General features: G+C 37.3%; 1 protein-coding gene across 1 annotated transcript in view; it reads left to right on the top strand.

Moving 5' to 3' along the window:
* Nucleotides 1-15827, top strand: part of CSMD1 (CUB and Sushi multiple domains 1) — a 1429265-nt gene that overhangs the window by 1313277 nt on the left and 100161 nt on the right. The window contains exons 48-49 of the mRNA XM_029226263.1: nucleotides 2483-2629; nucleotides 7521-7709. Coding sequence (XP_029082096.1) covers nucleotides 2483-2629; nucleotides 7521-7709 — 336 coding nt within the window. The remainder of the gene's footprint in view (nucleotides 1-2482; nucleotides 2630-7520; nucleotides 7710-15827) is intronic.

The following is a 15827-nucleotide window of genomic DNA, read 5'->3' as shown; positions in this document are numbered from 1 at the left end:
AAACATTTCCATGCCGTTCCTAATGTTGCAACTTTTAAACCATTAGGATGCTGGTGACACACCCTGAAAATGTACTAAATTAACTTTAATCATTCTTTAATGTGGGGCTTTGAAGTAGATGATTTCAAAAGATCTTCCTTTCCCTTCTTCTAAGATTATATTGATTTAGAAGATATCTTAGGAAATTTAAGAGGGCTATAAGTACTTTAATCAGTCAAAATGATTATTTTACTAGAAATATATGAAAGTAATGGCTCACAGAGATTTCTGGGTGATAAATGCTATAGGAGTCTTTAATGTACAGCTTTTTTAGATTAGTAAAATAGTTTACTGAACAAATGCTAATACTGTTTTCAACATGAGTCATGCATTTTTGTACAATTCTAATGAACTTTTAATATAACAATGCTATGCTTAAACATACTATGTCGTTGAATTGTCAATTTGAAATGGAACTGATGTTAATAATTTTTCTTTGTACAGAAGCATTATCATAGCCCAGAATATCAGACCATGATACAACTACGGCTGTACATAATAACAGGGTTTTTACATGTTCTGATGGATTTGTCATTGAGTTCAGATAAATGACAATCAATTCAGTGAAAAAGATTACTGTAATTGATTCTTTGTGTGTATATGCCTCTTAGTGACTTGATGAATCATAATAGTCAAGTTGCTTCTATGGATAGACACTCGATGAATCAATTTATGTATTTCCAAAGATGAGCTGCTAAATTGGAAATTAAACTCATACTTGTATACATAGGAACAGAGGACTGAAGGGTAATGTTTTCATTTTCCGAGGGTTTTTAAGGGTGTGTTAAAATGGACACATGCTACTGAAGACTCTCCTCTTAGTCTTTAGGGTGGGAAGAAGTAACGCATTAGCCACGTACAAAAATGGGCTTCTTTTGTCAATGAGGAATCTGGGAAACTATCTTAAGGCCAATTAGATGTCATAAAAAAGTACAGACAAGCAGTTAACCTCAGGGGCTGTGTGTGTGTGTGTGTGTGTGTGTGTGTGTGTGTGTGTGTGTATGCTTACGTATTCCTATGCATGCGGTATATAGCTATATGTATTGACATAATCACTCTAAATGTATGCCTGTTCCTTTGTTTCACCTTGGTTGAATTGAAATTTAGCAGGCAGTGCTTCTGCGTCTTCTTATTTCAGGAGCAAAATCGTTATCAATAATTTATGCCTGAAGCATTTACAATGTGATCTTCCCAAAATATAGACAGATCAAGCCCATTATAAACCATAAGCAAAATAGATAATAGAGATAATATCAAAGCAGTTGCTGTCAAAATTACCAGAGATCTATGACTAGGTGTGTTTCACTGTCAAAGAGTTCTCTATAAAATGAAAGGTCAGAATTTTATATGAATAATTTTTCAAGCGTTGGCATTTTTGTTGAAGTAAACGTCATGTTCATTGCATCTGTTTTGTTTTGTTTTTTGAAAGACAGTGGCTCTTTTATAGCTCTTGAGTTGACCAAAAAAGGAAAAAGTTGAATATGTTGATTTTAAGCTTTAATAACCCAAGAGTTTATTGCTCTCTACGGCTCCAGTAGTGCTTATTCCTCAATTTAAAAACAAAATAGGACTTTAATCACTAGAGAACTGAATTGAGAAAAAGGTGTCAGAAGAAAGATGGTGGCCTTCACTTGTGAGGAACTTGCTAGTTTCCATCTTGGTAACAGAGACTACACATACACACTCACACACACATACACACTCACATACAATTTGTATATTGCACACTTTTGAATGTTTACACAATTGCTATCATATTATATTTATCTGTAAACAGATTTCACTTGTCAATATGCTATTTTAAAAATTACCTACACTGATACATGTTTATCTAGTTCATTAATTTTAAATGCTGTGTAGAATTTCTTTGAAAATATTTTTTAATACCTTTTTAAAACCCCAAACCACAACTTAGGATCTAAATTTTGCCATAAAAATGCTGGAATAAACATTTTGCTGTATAAATAACACTTGTGCTCATATGTTGGCATTTATAAAATATATAATTAAAACCTTCAATTGTATTGGATATTACCAAATTGCTCTCCAAAGTGATTATACTAACTTATACTTTCACTAGTATTGCATGAAAATTTCCATTCCCTGTATCCATTCAATGTTGTAAATACTAATAATAGTAAAAACTACTTTCATTTTTTAAACGACTGCTGTTTTATAGGTAACTTTTTATTCGATTTAAGTATTATGTATTAGTAGCATATATGTCTGAAGTTATTTTGGTTGGCTATTGTTTCTTTTATTATTATTTTTTAACAGGGAATGTATCTGCTGCTTTATTTATTTGGAATTCTTTGTCTCCTTTGGAAATAAATAGCTGTATATCGTATAGCTAGACTCCAATTTAATCAAAAGCTAAAGGTAGTCTGCATTTTGTAGGTGCTAATTCATATCATAACTTTTTTGTTTTTTCTGTTTCATTTAGGCTCTTCTGGTCAAAGTCCTCTGTTAGTGGTCTTGAGTGGAAACCATACTGAACAGTCAAATTTTACAAGCAAGAGTAATCAGTTATATCTCCGCTGGTCCACTGATCATGCAACCAGTAAAAAAGGATTCAAGATTCGTTATTCAGGTTAGTAAGTGAGGTTAAGATTTAATATAAAAGTATTTTTAATACAAAGGATCTGCATTAAAAAATTACAATATATAAAGATTTATAGTATAAACCTAATTTCTGAAGATGAATAATTAACTTCAGTAGAAATAATATGATGGGAAATTACTCTGAGTGATATCTCTAAACTACATTAGGGAAAATAAACTATCTGTTGATTACTATTAAAACTTTTTGTTGCTAAAATCATAAACTATTGAATTGCATGCCACAGAAAGCAAAGATATTTCCCCCCAAAGTAAAGTAATATAATATAAATTAGTTTTAAAATATGTTTAAAGGCTAAGGAGACAACCAGGAGGAGATAATCATATTGCATTTAATTTTTTTTAATTTAAATTTATTTATTTATTTGTTTATTTGGCTGCATTGGGTCTTAGTTGCGGCACTCAGGGATCTTCCTTGTGGCTCGCGGGCTTCTCTAGTTGCAGCGCACGGGCTTAGTTGTCCCGCGGCATGTGCGATCTTGGATCTTACTTCCCCGACTAGGGATCAAACCCATGTCTCCTGCACTGCTAGGTGAATTCTTAACCATTGGACCACCAGGGAAGTCCCTGCATTTAATTGTATAAGTAATAATAACATCTTACTATTAACAGTATATCTTTTTAATTGGTTATAATTCGTATGTCTCTTTATCTTTATGCAGACATGATATATAGATATATACACACACATATAAACATATACAAAATAAATATGTTTACATATATATTTCCTTGTCAACATTTAAATTATTTTGTTCCTTCCCCATATATTTCAATCACTTTCTGTCAGTAGTTTTTTATATTAACTAAATCAGTTAATACATTTATGAGAGAATAGATCCTGGGTATGTTTGTCAATGTGACCAGCCCGACACGTAATGTTTATACTGCCCTACAAAAGCAGTAGACAGACAATTTAAATTCCTCAGATATTTTAAAAACTAAGAAAAATATCTAACCTTTTCTCAGTGTCTCACTCAACAGTATCTGTGCTAACAATTGAGATATATTTCCCAAGGGAGATGCCCACTCTGTGCATTTCATTGACCAGTGTACCTCCCAGAGGTTGCTTATTCCAATGTCTGTAGTACATCCTCAGTGTTGGGAACATCCTGAAGGAGGAACAGCGAAAGGTCTTAATAGTTTTAAGAATATTTTAGCTCTTTCTGCTTGGTAGACGTCATGAAATGGTAAAAAGCATCAGGGTTTTGAAATAGCTCTTGATGTAAGGACAGGAGGCATGAAATTCACTCATGCTTCCTCTATAATGTTTAATAAAATATGCTCAGACTTTTGTTTTCCCGCCTTTGCTCAAAGTAGCCATTCAAAAAGCTTATCAACAAAGAGCTCACAGTTGAAATCGCTTCATTCGAATGGGTATTGAGAGCATTAGGGCAGTGATTGGATTTGTGTTCATCAAATTCCTTGTTCCGAAAACTAAATACTCAGACCTGTAGAATTGTTTGAATTTATTTCCAATGAGCAAAAATGGACAGTGCAGGGGAAATAATGGTGAACATAATTTATCTTGTTTTATCTGTGGCAAATTACTTAGTAGCCTGGCGATGTGATTATACCTTGAATTCTGTCTTTCAAGGGATATTTTCATTCCTTATAGAACAAGAAGATTCTCTTTGTTAAACAGTGTTGGGAAAGTAGGAAAAAGGAGAATTTTGGAGAAGGCTATAAGCTGTTGTTCTGTGAATGGACCTATCTATTTATCTCTCTGTAGATATAGATACAGATAGATCTTTGAACAGATTTTCACTTAAAATTTGATGAGTCAATGACCTCTGCTAGCAGTTCATCACCAGTAATTTCGGAGCAGTGATTCAGTGAAGATCCCTGAACTGTAATATTGTGGGCAAGGGAGCTGCGGCCCATAATATAAGCATGTGTTGTATCACAAACCTTTGTTTGCCTTACATGTGTGAAGCATTGGTCGTCAGGCGTAAGAGCAATATAATTGATCTACATGATTAACCAACAAAACAACAACAAAAAGCAAGTGCTTGACCATTGAGGTTCAAGTCAATTCAATAAACTGCTGAGTGTTGTGCAAAAAATGGCCCTTAAATGAAATAAATGAGAGTAAGTGAAATAAGCTTCAGTAATGGGAGAGTCAGAACTACAGACTGGCTGACATCCACCCAGAAACCCCAGGATGGCCAACTCTGCCCGCTGTCTTCCATCATGATTCCTACTTGAGTGTCTCCCTCCTTCGCCTGCCCTTCCAAAGCACCATGAGCAGAATGTAAGGATTGGGCCCTGGTCCTCTTAATTCTTAACATAGCCAGGAGTCGAACAGGTGGGAGCCCGTGTTCTAATCTTCCCCTTTGCTTTGCTGTGCCGTGTCTCCCCGCTCTGGGCCCCTCTGTATCTTGTTCTAGATGAGTTAGGAAGGAAGGGATATCCTGACAGCCTGGTGATAGAAGAAACACAGTCAATAGGAAAGAAAATAATTATTGGACCCCATAGAGTTAGACAGTCATCCTGCAGATTCTCTCTCTTAATAGACTGAACTGTGACAAAGCTCACAGGTGACACCCTAAGCACCGTGTGGTCCCACTGCCCCTTCAGGAGCTTTCAGACTTTATCTTATCTCTGAACTTGGAGCAGGGTCTACAGCCGGCTTGGCCTTCCTGCTTTTCATCATCATCATTATTATTATTTTAAATAACTGGCACAATAATTCTGGGTAGTTGGTAGCTGGGGTGCCTGATTATACTCATACCTTCCCTAAACTAAATATTTTGGTTCATTCAAAACTTACAACATTTAATCTCCAACAGTTGAACATGGAAAATGGTATGCCAATGGGACAAGAGTTTCGTATAAGAGCTAGTGGATTTTAAGTTAATAAAAATGAGTCCATTAAAAAAATGAAATGGTACCTCATCCAGCTGAGACTGTTCTCTGAGGATGCTTCTCACAGGAACATGGTTGACAACCGAGGCCAGACACACAGACATCGCTTCTGGGCAGTGCAATGATGTGAAGGCTTCAGAATGTTTCTGCTGAATTTATTTCTAAGGGAAGGTTCAACATTAAGCATTCAGACCTGTGTGTGTGCTTTCTATTTGGGACGCCCACAGGGAAGTGGTACATTTGAAACCTCTTCTTGCAAAAGGAACCCTGGATCTCCAGGACTTCACAGCTTGCTTTATTTTATTGTTTTACTCATCTGAAGGGAGTTCATATGATTTTATGCTGCGGTGAAACTGGTCTTGTAGGAATAAAATGAGTTTCTTTCTCTAAATGTGTAAATAAGATGCAGAGCTTTTTAGCCATTGAAATGTTACGTTCTGCGTAGGTAAGACTGTGATTTTCACAAATGACTGTCTCTAATTTTAAAAAGTCTCCCTACAAATGTGATGATTAAAGCTATTGTAAGATTTTCATTGACCTGAAGGAGTGCATTTTCTTCAAAGATTGTATTCAAATCCCGTACGTTAAAAAGAGGCTTGGGGCTTCCCTGGCCAATGCAGGGGACACAGGTTCGTGCCCCGGTCCGGGAAGATCCCACATGCCATGGAGCGGCTGGGCCCGTGAGTCATGGCCGCTGAGCCTGCACGTCCAGAGCCTGTGCTTCTCAACGGGAGAGGCCACAACAGTGAGAGGCCCGCATACCGAAAAAAAAAAAAAAAAAAAAGGCTTAACTGTCTATGTCATCATATAATTCTCAAGAATTCTCAAGACCATTTAACAGCAACAAGGAAAAAAATTAATGGCCTTGTTTGCAAAATGTTATATCCTTCTATTTTCTCCATTTTAATGATAGTTTTTTCTTTTTTTTTTTGGTCAGAATTCCATCATCACATTGATTAACAGTCGCAGATAATCTAAACTTCAAACTTAAGAAACTTGACCTTTGGCTCTAGATTTTTCTGGATTTTTAATTAATTTATTTTTTAGATTTTTTTTTTAGAAGTTTCAGATCACAGTCAAATTGAGAGGAAGTTACAGAGATTTTCGCTTTACTCCTTGGCTTCCCACATGCATAGCCGTCTCCATTTTCAGCATCCTCACCAGATGGCACATTTGTTAATGAACCTACACTGACACATCGTTATCACCCAAAGTCCGTAGTTCACGTTGGGGTTCACTCTTGATGTTCTGTGGGTTTGGACAAATGTAAAATGACATGTATCCACCATCATGGATTCATGCAGAGTAGTTTCATTGCTGAAAAATCCTCTGTGCTCTACCATCCTTCCCCCACCAGCCTCTGGAAACCACTGATCTTTTCACTGTCTCCAGAGTTTTACCTTTCCCAGAATGTCGTAAAATTGGAATCAACGGTCTGTAGCCTTTTCAGGTTGGCTTCTTTCACTCAATCACATACATTGAAGGTTCTTCCATGTCTCTTCATGGGTTGATAGATCATTTCTTTCTAGCGTTGAATAAAAAGATACATTGGATGGACCACAGTTTGTTTATTTATTCACCTACTGACAGGCGTCTTGGTTGCTTCTGAGTTTTGACAACTCTGAATAATGCTGCTATGAATATCTGTGTGCAAGTGTCTGTGTGGACATAAGCTTTCAACTCCTTTGGGTAGACACAAAGGAGTGTGATTGCTGGGTCATATGATAAGAGTGTGTTTAGTTTTGCAAGAAGTTGCCAAAGTGTCCTCCGAAGTGGCTGCGCCATCCTGCATCCCCACCCGCCGTGATGAGAGTCGCTGTTGCCCCACACCCTCACCAGCACTTCTGTGTCTGAGGATGCTTTGAGTACAAGTTTCCATGTTGATGCTGATCTCCCACTATTTTAACAATAGAGATATTTCATTTGTATCTCTTATCAAGGGAAATGCAACATTTATTTATTGGTTTTGTGTATGTGTGTTTGTGTGCCCATAGCACCTTACTGCAGCTTGACCCACACCCTGAAGAATGGTGGTGTTTTAAATAGGACTGCAGGAGAAGTTGGAAGTAAAGTGCATTATTTTTGCAAGCCTGGATATCGGATGATTGGCCATAGCAATGCAACCTGTAGACGAAATCCAGTTGGCATGTATCAGTGGGATTCCCTCGCTCCACTCTGCCAGGGTAAGAAATGTGTGTTTTCATCCCCAAACTTGAGTTCAATTTATTTTTCTTATTTTAATCACACTCTGAAAGGTACAAGAGCTGTGATTATGGTTAAAAGGTAAGGAAAAAATGAATGTGAGTTCATAAAAGTACAAATTAAACTTTCTGCTGACTGTGCAAACACTTCTGACATTCGCACTCAGCTTGATTTAGCTTTATAGCCTGAATTCGTGGAATGGTTGAACACTCACCAGATGCTGGGTAGAATTATTCTAATACTTATATTTCATTTTGAAACTTAAAAATGTGTTATCCAACTCAGATTCAAAATAATTTTTCTTGACAGTTGTATTAATTAGAAGAAAATCAATTACTAAAGCTCATTTTCCCTTTTCTTAGATTAAAAACTCATACTTTGAGCCACACACTGCATATTTCATTTTCATTAGGTCACTTAAATATAGGACTTGTTAAAGTTGGTTTCAATATTTCATGCTTTTTTTTTCATTTTATCTTTCATATGCATAAAAAAATCAAATTTTCAAATAAGGCATTTTAATTTTAATTGAAGGCTTTGAAGTCATGAAATTTTCAGTTTTCTCTTATCGAGATTTTTATGCATAATGAAATATATTGGTCTTTGAAAGCTAATTGCAATTTATGAATGAAACCTCATATTGGTTTCCTTGTTTCTCTTTTTCCATTAGATATTAGATTTTCTGGTATTGCTCTATGAGACAATAATAGATATTTATCACAATTATTGTATGTGTCTTTAACTGCAAGAAGTTAATCAGACACCAGCCTGTATCATTTATGTTGTACCTCCAGATATTCTTCTTTAATGTAAGATAAACATCAAGATCTAATTGGCTTGTTTCATTAGGATTGATGGTTTTTTTAAGAAGAGTACTTTTTCTTTCAAAAGAAGAAATGCTTCTCATTTTCTTTAAATGTTCTGTTACTCTCTGCCTATGACATAGAATCCATTGCTCAGAGAGCAGCCCCGTGGGCTGCATGTCCTTGGCATTGTGGACTGAACAAGGAAAATGGCTGAGCCCAGGATTGGCAAGAGTTCCCAAATCTTGGCCTCTAGAGGTTGAGTCCCTAGACAGGGCCCTAAATGGAATCTGCTCTCAGGGTAGAAGCCCAAGAAGATCCTGGAAAGAGACTGTCATGTGACAAGACAGACACATGAGAAATGACAGTCCAGGCAGACGTTAGTTTATCTCCCTGACACGTGAGGAGTTCTGAACATTGTTGACTCGATGGAGGGAGATGGCTTGCTCTTCCGCTGCATGGTTGAAAAGGAACCAGAGAATGCCTGGGATGTGTCTTGTTGATAAGTTTCCACTTCCCTCTCCTTTCCCCATTTTCTCTCTCAGCAGAACTATTTGATGCTGAATTAAATGACTCAGAAATAGAAATAGAGCTCTAAAAACCAGATCCTTCTGGAATCTTTGCAGTTTCAGCTGAAGGATTTGAGTGAACTTGGTCACTGTATCTCTTCTCTGTGTTGCACGTAACCCCAAAGCAATGCCATCAGGGACGTGGAATGTTAGAGTCACACACCACGTTCTAGGTGGGAAATTGGAATATAAATGCCCGATGTGATTGTGTTCTCAAATTATAAAATATTTCAGAAGCATCATCTTCCTACTATAAGTCCACAGTCTTCTGCACTTTCTGTTAACCATTCTGATAACTGGGGAGTCAATATGATCTTGGTTTTTTTTTTTGTTGTTGTTGTTTCATAAACTATGACCTGTAAAACATGGAGGGCCCTTAAAAATAATCTAGTTTAATTTGCTTATTTTTATGTTTTTTAAACTGAGGCACATAAAAGTTAAGTGACTTATTAATAATCATAAAAATGTTGGTCTAGAATCCAGACCTTCTGCCTGCCTCTTCAGCATTTGAATCAAAATGTGTCTGGCCAAAAGAAATTCTACTTAAAACAAAATTTTGCAGACACCAGTTCTAAGTAATCTATATTTTAGGTGTTTAAATTCATTTACTGTGGAAGAGTTTCTTTAGTCTTCTCTTAGTTCTTTCCAATTTGTGTAAAATAGCATTTTGATTACAATAATGTATAAAATATTTTCATCATATGTGAGGCTTTAATGTTTAAAAATAAAAAACATGGTGAAAAATAGGCTTTTTAAAACCATTTAAATTATTTGGTACAGCTATACAAGCATTTTCATCATTTTAAAAATAAATCTTTTAAAATAAATAGTAAAAATGTTTACTCCAATAGGTGAAGGCCATTGAGAAAACATCGTAAAATTTTAAACAGAATAGGCTTATATAACATATATATTGGCAATTTATACCTTAACAGTGTTTTACTTACAATTAAAGAGCCTTAGAGCTGATTGAACTGAATTTAATACAGTTCATAATATAAATGTGTAATTGTTATGGTATTTAATAAAGGGAAACTTGATTTGTTTAGCATTAATCATTCACTTTCCTTTTGTTACTTATAGAACACAGAAGTTTTCCATAATGTAAATACTCATCTAACTTACAGAAAAACATTGGCCTCCTTCAATAAAGTCAGAATGAGCCTTTGTGGATTTTTAATTCCCTCCTTGTACCAACCATCTAAATTGTATTTAGATTAATTTTTTTTTCAGTTTTTAGATAATTGAAGATAATTTTTTCAAAGTAGTTTTTGGGTCCAAGGAGAGTTAATAGATATAGATGGATGATCAGCATCTATGTGGTCCTGAATTGCTGGCAGTTCACGATGGTAGGGTATGAAATTAAAGAGTGGGTGAACTCTTTCTTTAAAATTCTTGGAATTCTATAAGGGAAAAAGACTTTGCCAAAGCATCATCTAAATGCATACCATCACACTATTCCCTCTCAAGACAGCTCAAACTCTTTTATTTTCTTGCCCAAGATATATTCACATTAGATATAAAATTGGAAAATGAGGATTTCCCTGTAGCACATTTATGAGGATAAAGGTACAAGCTTTACCTCTGAAACCTATAGACCTCAAGCACACTGTTCCAAAAATTAAAGTAGATGTAGGGTCCATGTTTATAGAGAGGGTATACTCTGTACAAGTTTTTGACATTTTGTTTATATATACATGTTCTTACAGAGGCAAAGTGACATTAGTCATATGTCTGTGTTTGTAGATTACAGTTGTAGTTGTAGGTTTAAAACTTAATGCAAGCATTAAAGATGATACAGCTATTTTCATGATTTTTATTTCAATTCAAACTTACCTCTGAATTAGGCACTGCAGGTACCAAGACACACTCCCAACTCTTAAAGTTCTGATGGTCCGTTAGGAGAGATGGCCTCATGAATGAGTAACTACAATTCAGTATGACATTAAGCAAGAGAAGATATACACTGAATAGAGATGGAGCAGAAGGTATTTTTTCAGGATGTTTTTCCCATCACGGGACAGCTGAGTTAGGATTTGAAGGGGTAGCACCGATGGAAATGCGGTTGGAGCAGCAAGTAGGGGCCATTGTGGAAGACCTCAACTGAGTTTACATAGCTTTTATTCTCTCTCCTGTGGTTGACTACAGTCTATTAAAGGGCAAAAAAGACACAGTCACATCTGCATTTTGGAAATATCTTTTAGTAGTGTGGTAGATGATTGGACAGAATCCTGTCTAAATTACAGGGGTGCTTAGAAATTTTAGAAATATGCATTGGAGCCATGATGAAGACCTTGATAAATACAGTGAAAATAGGTTTCAAAGAAAACAGGTGTTGAAAATATTTAGAAAACAGAATCAGCAGGCCCTTGTGATGGAATGTAAAGGGTCAGGAAGAGAGAAAAATACGGAATGACAAATAGTTTTCTGGTTTTGATTGCTGGGAATATTGAGGCACCACTCAGTGAAATTAGGACAAGTGAGAAAAAGCAGGCTAACGAAATCAGTGTTGAGGTGCGGCCTTCCATTACCTGTGCTTAGAGAAGATACAGTTTCTAAAAGTATCAGTAAGGAGGCAGTAGTTTAAGTTAGTTCAGGATACCGAGTGCATCCTTATTTGTTTTTCATGAGAGGACGTTTGACTTTGTAGGTTCCATAAGGAGCAAATCAAATGAAAAATATTATAATTAAAAAATTATCTGCTGCAATAAATTTCAAACTAAATAGCTCCACCAGAAAACAGGTAGCATCTGACGCCCTTTGAGAGAAGATCACATTGGGTCAACAGCAACTATAAATCCTGCAACCCATCTAATTACTGATGCAAGAGTAATGGTGCAATAGTTTGAGACTCTTACCAGAATCAAAGGTTTGATCTTATAGTTATTTTAATTATTTTAGTTGAAGATAGGGGACTTGAAAACTGGAAACAAACAAATAAATAAATGGACAAATACCCCTTTGTGGCATTGGGAGCCTACTATTTAATATTTATTTAATATATTTATACATTTTATATATTTAATATTACAATATACTATTTAATATTTCAGTTATCCTTCTGGAGTGGGTATAGTATTTCTCAGTGATTTGAACAGCATTCCTTTTATGCTGACAGAGGAACAGAAACAACTTACACATTTTCTAACTGCACTAGGATGTTAGTTTATTTTTTTTTAAAAAATTGTGCAAAATAATACTTTGAAATGTTTACTAAAAATGCGACACTTGCCTTTTAGTAAATGAGTGAGGTGGAAAGCTGAGGGGTGGGGTCAGGCCCTTTGGGGCCCCCAGTGCTGGTCATGTGACCACGAATGTGCTGCCCTAGGCCCCAGCAGAACATGTGTCAGGGCAGTGTTTGAATGAAAAAAAAAGAAGTGTAAATTAATGACAGGTATTTGAGAATGATTTTTTTTCCTTTTTCTTATTTATTTATTTATTTATTTTTGGCTGCACTGGGTCTTTGTTGCAGTGTGTGGTGGCTTCTCTTGTTGCGGAGGACGGGCTCTAGGAGCGCGGGCTTCAGTAGTTGTGGCTCGCGGGCTCTAGAGTGCAGGCTCAGTAGTTGTGCTGCAGGAGCTTAGTTGCTCCGCGGCATGTGGGATCTCTCCGGACCAGGGATCAAACCTGTGTCCCCTGCATTGGCAGGCAGATTCTTAACCATTGCACCACCAGGGAAGTTCTGATTTTTTTTTTTTCCATTGAAGTTCTGACTTTTTTGTTTTTTCCATTGAAGATGGCTTATCTTGTGCCCTAATCTGCTTTGTTTTCTCATTTTCACTGACTTTCTGCTGGTGACATCTTAGAAGCACAGAATTTGAGAGAAAAATAGTCATGTGATGGGCAGGGCGTGCTAATCTCCCTAAACCTGGTTCCTGCCATGTAAAACAGGATCTTTGATGCCAAGCTCTGAGAATTGTTGAGAGGGTTCAAGCACTCAGACAGTCCCGGGCGGGACTCAGCAGCAAACAGGACCCTTCACTGCCCATCACCTGTGAGGAAGGACACACAGCAGGCCAGATGTGTTGCATCGTTTCAGAGAACTTCAGCTTTTCTCCCTTTCCTTGACGTTTGAAATGACTTCTCTCAGAAAACCTGTACTGGCTTTTATCCTTCTCGATAAACCAGGCATATCTTTTGCCCTTCAGGCTTCATTTCCTGCCTTCAACCAAGAAACTCTGCCCAGCAGCTGTTTCCCTTATCAATACACTAATCTTATTCATCTTGGAGGGAAGCCAAAATTAGAATTGAAATTTTCTGTATTATCTCAAAGATCCAGTTAAAGTGGTACCTTACAGGGCTTGGCTTTCAAGTTTCCTGTGTCACAGAGAGAGCAGTTCCCATGTAGCTCTTTATCTCAGAGCCGTGATTTTCAGAGCACTTGGTGAGTCGGAGCTCTGGCTTGGACTTGATCTTGTGTGTTGTTTATGCTTTGCTTACATTTTGCAGGCAATGAAGCATAGGGAAAACCATCATTCTCACAAATGACATGGTTAAGCCTCTGTTCGTAAAGTCTGAACTTTAAGACAGAAAGATATAGACGCCTGCACTCTGCTGATATGTGCTAATATTTGCTAGTGTAAAGGGTATGGATAGGGCAGGAGATGGGTGACTGGGCGGGGAGGTGCATGTAGGTCTGCCGTGAGCCCGGGACTGAGCTGGGGATGCGTCCTCTTATCTCTTTAATCCTGTGGACACTGGTGCTCAGAGGCGACGTTACTCAAGAAACACACGACTAAACACCAGGGGTGGGATTTGAACCCATGTCCTTCAGATTCCAAAATCTACATTATTTCTACTATACCGTGAGTATTCCCTCTGTGAACATTATTTCTATCCACTGAAAGGGCATCTTTCAGAAGAAAATTGTTCTTTTTTTAACTTAAAAAATAGCAACATTATCAAAAGTTCAGAGGATATGTTTGGTGTTCTGGTATAAAACTTGAGTTATTTTGTAAATCTCAAAAACTTTTACCTATGGGCATAAAATGCATAAGAAGTTATGACTTTTGTCTTGATTTTTTTATACGTATTTATTTGCTTCTATGAAATATTCAAGCTTCTATGTGACATGATAATAGTGCAGTGTTTTTAGAAATTTAAAAATAATGTTTTTAAAATCATTTTAAAAGCAAAACAAATCACATGTTATGATATATATGAAAATATGTATGTATATGAATATGTATATATATACATGTGAGAATACAGGTTATAGTCATTATGTCAACTATATTCTAATATATTAGGTTATGAATCCACATAGTTCGTAAAGCCAAAAATTTGCCAAATCCCACTAAGTATATTGTAAACTGAGGTTTATTCCATTCGCTCATGATCTTCTTATGGGATTTGAGTTGAGTGATTAGATCTTGGGCATTTCACAGTCAGAATCTCCCAATTTAGGCAAGGATCCCTCCCATTCCCAGTATTTACTGGAGCCATGACCCTGGACAGGCAACACAATTCACTGAGGTTTAGCTTCTTCTGTGAGCAGGGATAAGAATACTCCCCCACCTGGCATGTTTGAAGGGTTAAATGAAACAGTTGACATGAAATCTTTACGCTGGAGCCAGGTACTAACAGGCACCCCTAAAAAAGGAACCTTACAGGATAGAAACATAATTTCATCAGTGAGTGTCTTCAGGAAGTACTTGTTGACGTGCTTTCAAGCAGAGATTTTACAAATGTCTAGTTAACATCAATAATATTTAAGTAACTGAGCTGGGAATAGGTTTCTCTGATTTCTCACAATACTCAAAATGAGACATCGGAGCGCTTTGTCTGTATGTGGATTGCCGATCGCCTTTTAATTGCTCCTCATCAAGTCCCCGAGCTTCTCTGTCTCTGGAGGACTGAGGTGCCCCTACCCCGGGTCCTGAGCACCCTCTTGTGCGTGCTGTGACCTCGCCACTGCCTTTTGTCCTGTGTGTCTGTATATTGCTTCTCCTGGACCAGTGGTTCTTCAGAGTTCACAAGAACCATCTGGCGTATAGATCCCTAACTTCCAAGTGCCCCCCAAATCTGACTCAGCGGGTCCCAAGGAGCTGGAATCTGCAATCGTACAAGCATCCTAGGTAAACTTGGCGCACATGTCTAAGGAACACATGTTAACGATCCCCATTCTTAAAGAGAGGGATTTTGTCTAAATGTGAATCCCAGCATTTTGCACAGTGCCTGGACCATACTTGGCATCGATGTGAACTTATGAATAAGTGCGTATGGCTCCACTCTCTCATCAATCGCCTTCCTCAGTAAGGCTTCTAACATAAATGGTATTATCGGGAAGAAACACAGCTTGAAATTAGGCCAGTGGTGATGTCATCTTCAACTTTCAAATACAGTAATAACCACACTAAAGGAATAGCCTCCAGAAGAACAGCCCTGTGCACAAGGCATACAGCCTGGAGAGCCCTGTGATTAGGTGTGTGACACCAGGCAGAGCGCACCTCAGGCGTGTCTGACTGCTACAGGTGTCAGGGCTGAATTGTGTCCCCCTCAAAAGAGATATGTTGGCGTCCTAATCCCCAGGACCTCAAAATGTGACTGTATTTGGATAAAGGGTCTTTACAGAGGTGACCAAGTGAAAATGAGGTCATTAGGGTGGGCCCCACTCCAACATGACTGCTGTCATGATAAGAGAGGGAAATTGGGACCCAGAGGGCAGACCTTGTGAAGACACAGGTTGAAGACAGCCATCTACACGCCAAGGAGGAAGGAGCAGTCT

The sequence above is a fragment of the Monodon monoceros genome, unplaced genomic scaffold (assembly GCF_005190385.1).
Source record: "Monodon monoceros isolate NGI ecotype Baffin Bay Population unplaced genomic scaffold, NGI_Narwhal_1 Super_Scaffold_17, whole genome shotgun sequence".
In the NCBI taxonomy this organism is placed as follows: domain Eukaryota; kingdom Metazoa; phylum Chordata; class Mammalia; order Artiodactyla; family Monodontidae; genus Monodon; species Monodon monoceros.
The sequence above is the reverse complement of the archived record's forward strand: the minus strand, read 5'-3'. Positions and strand labels throughout refer to the sequence as shown.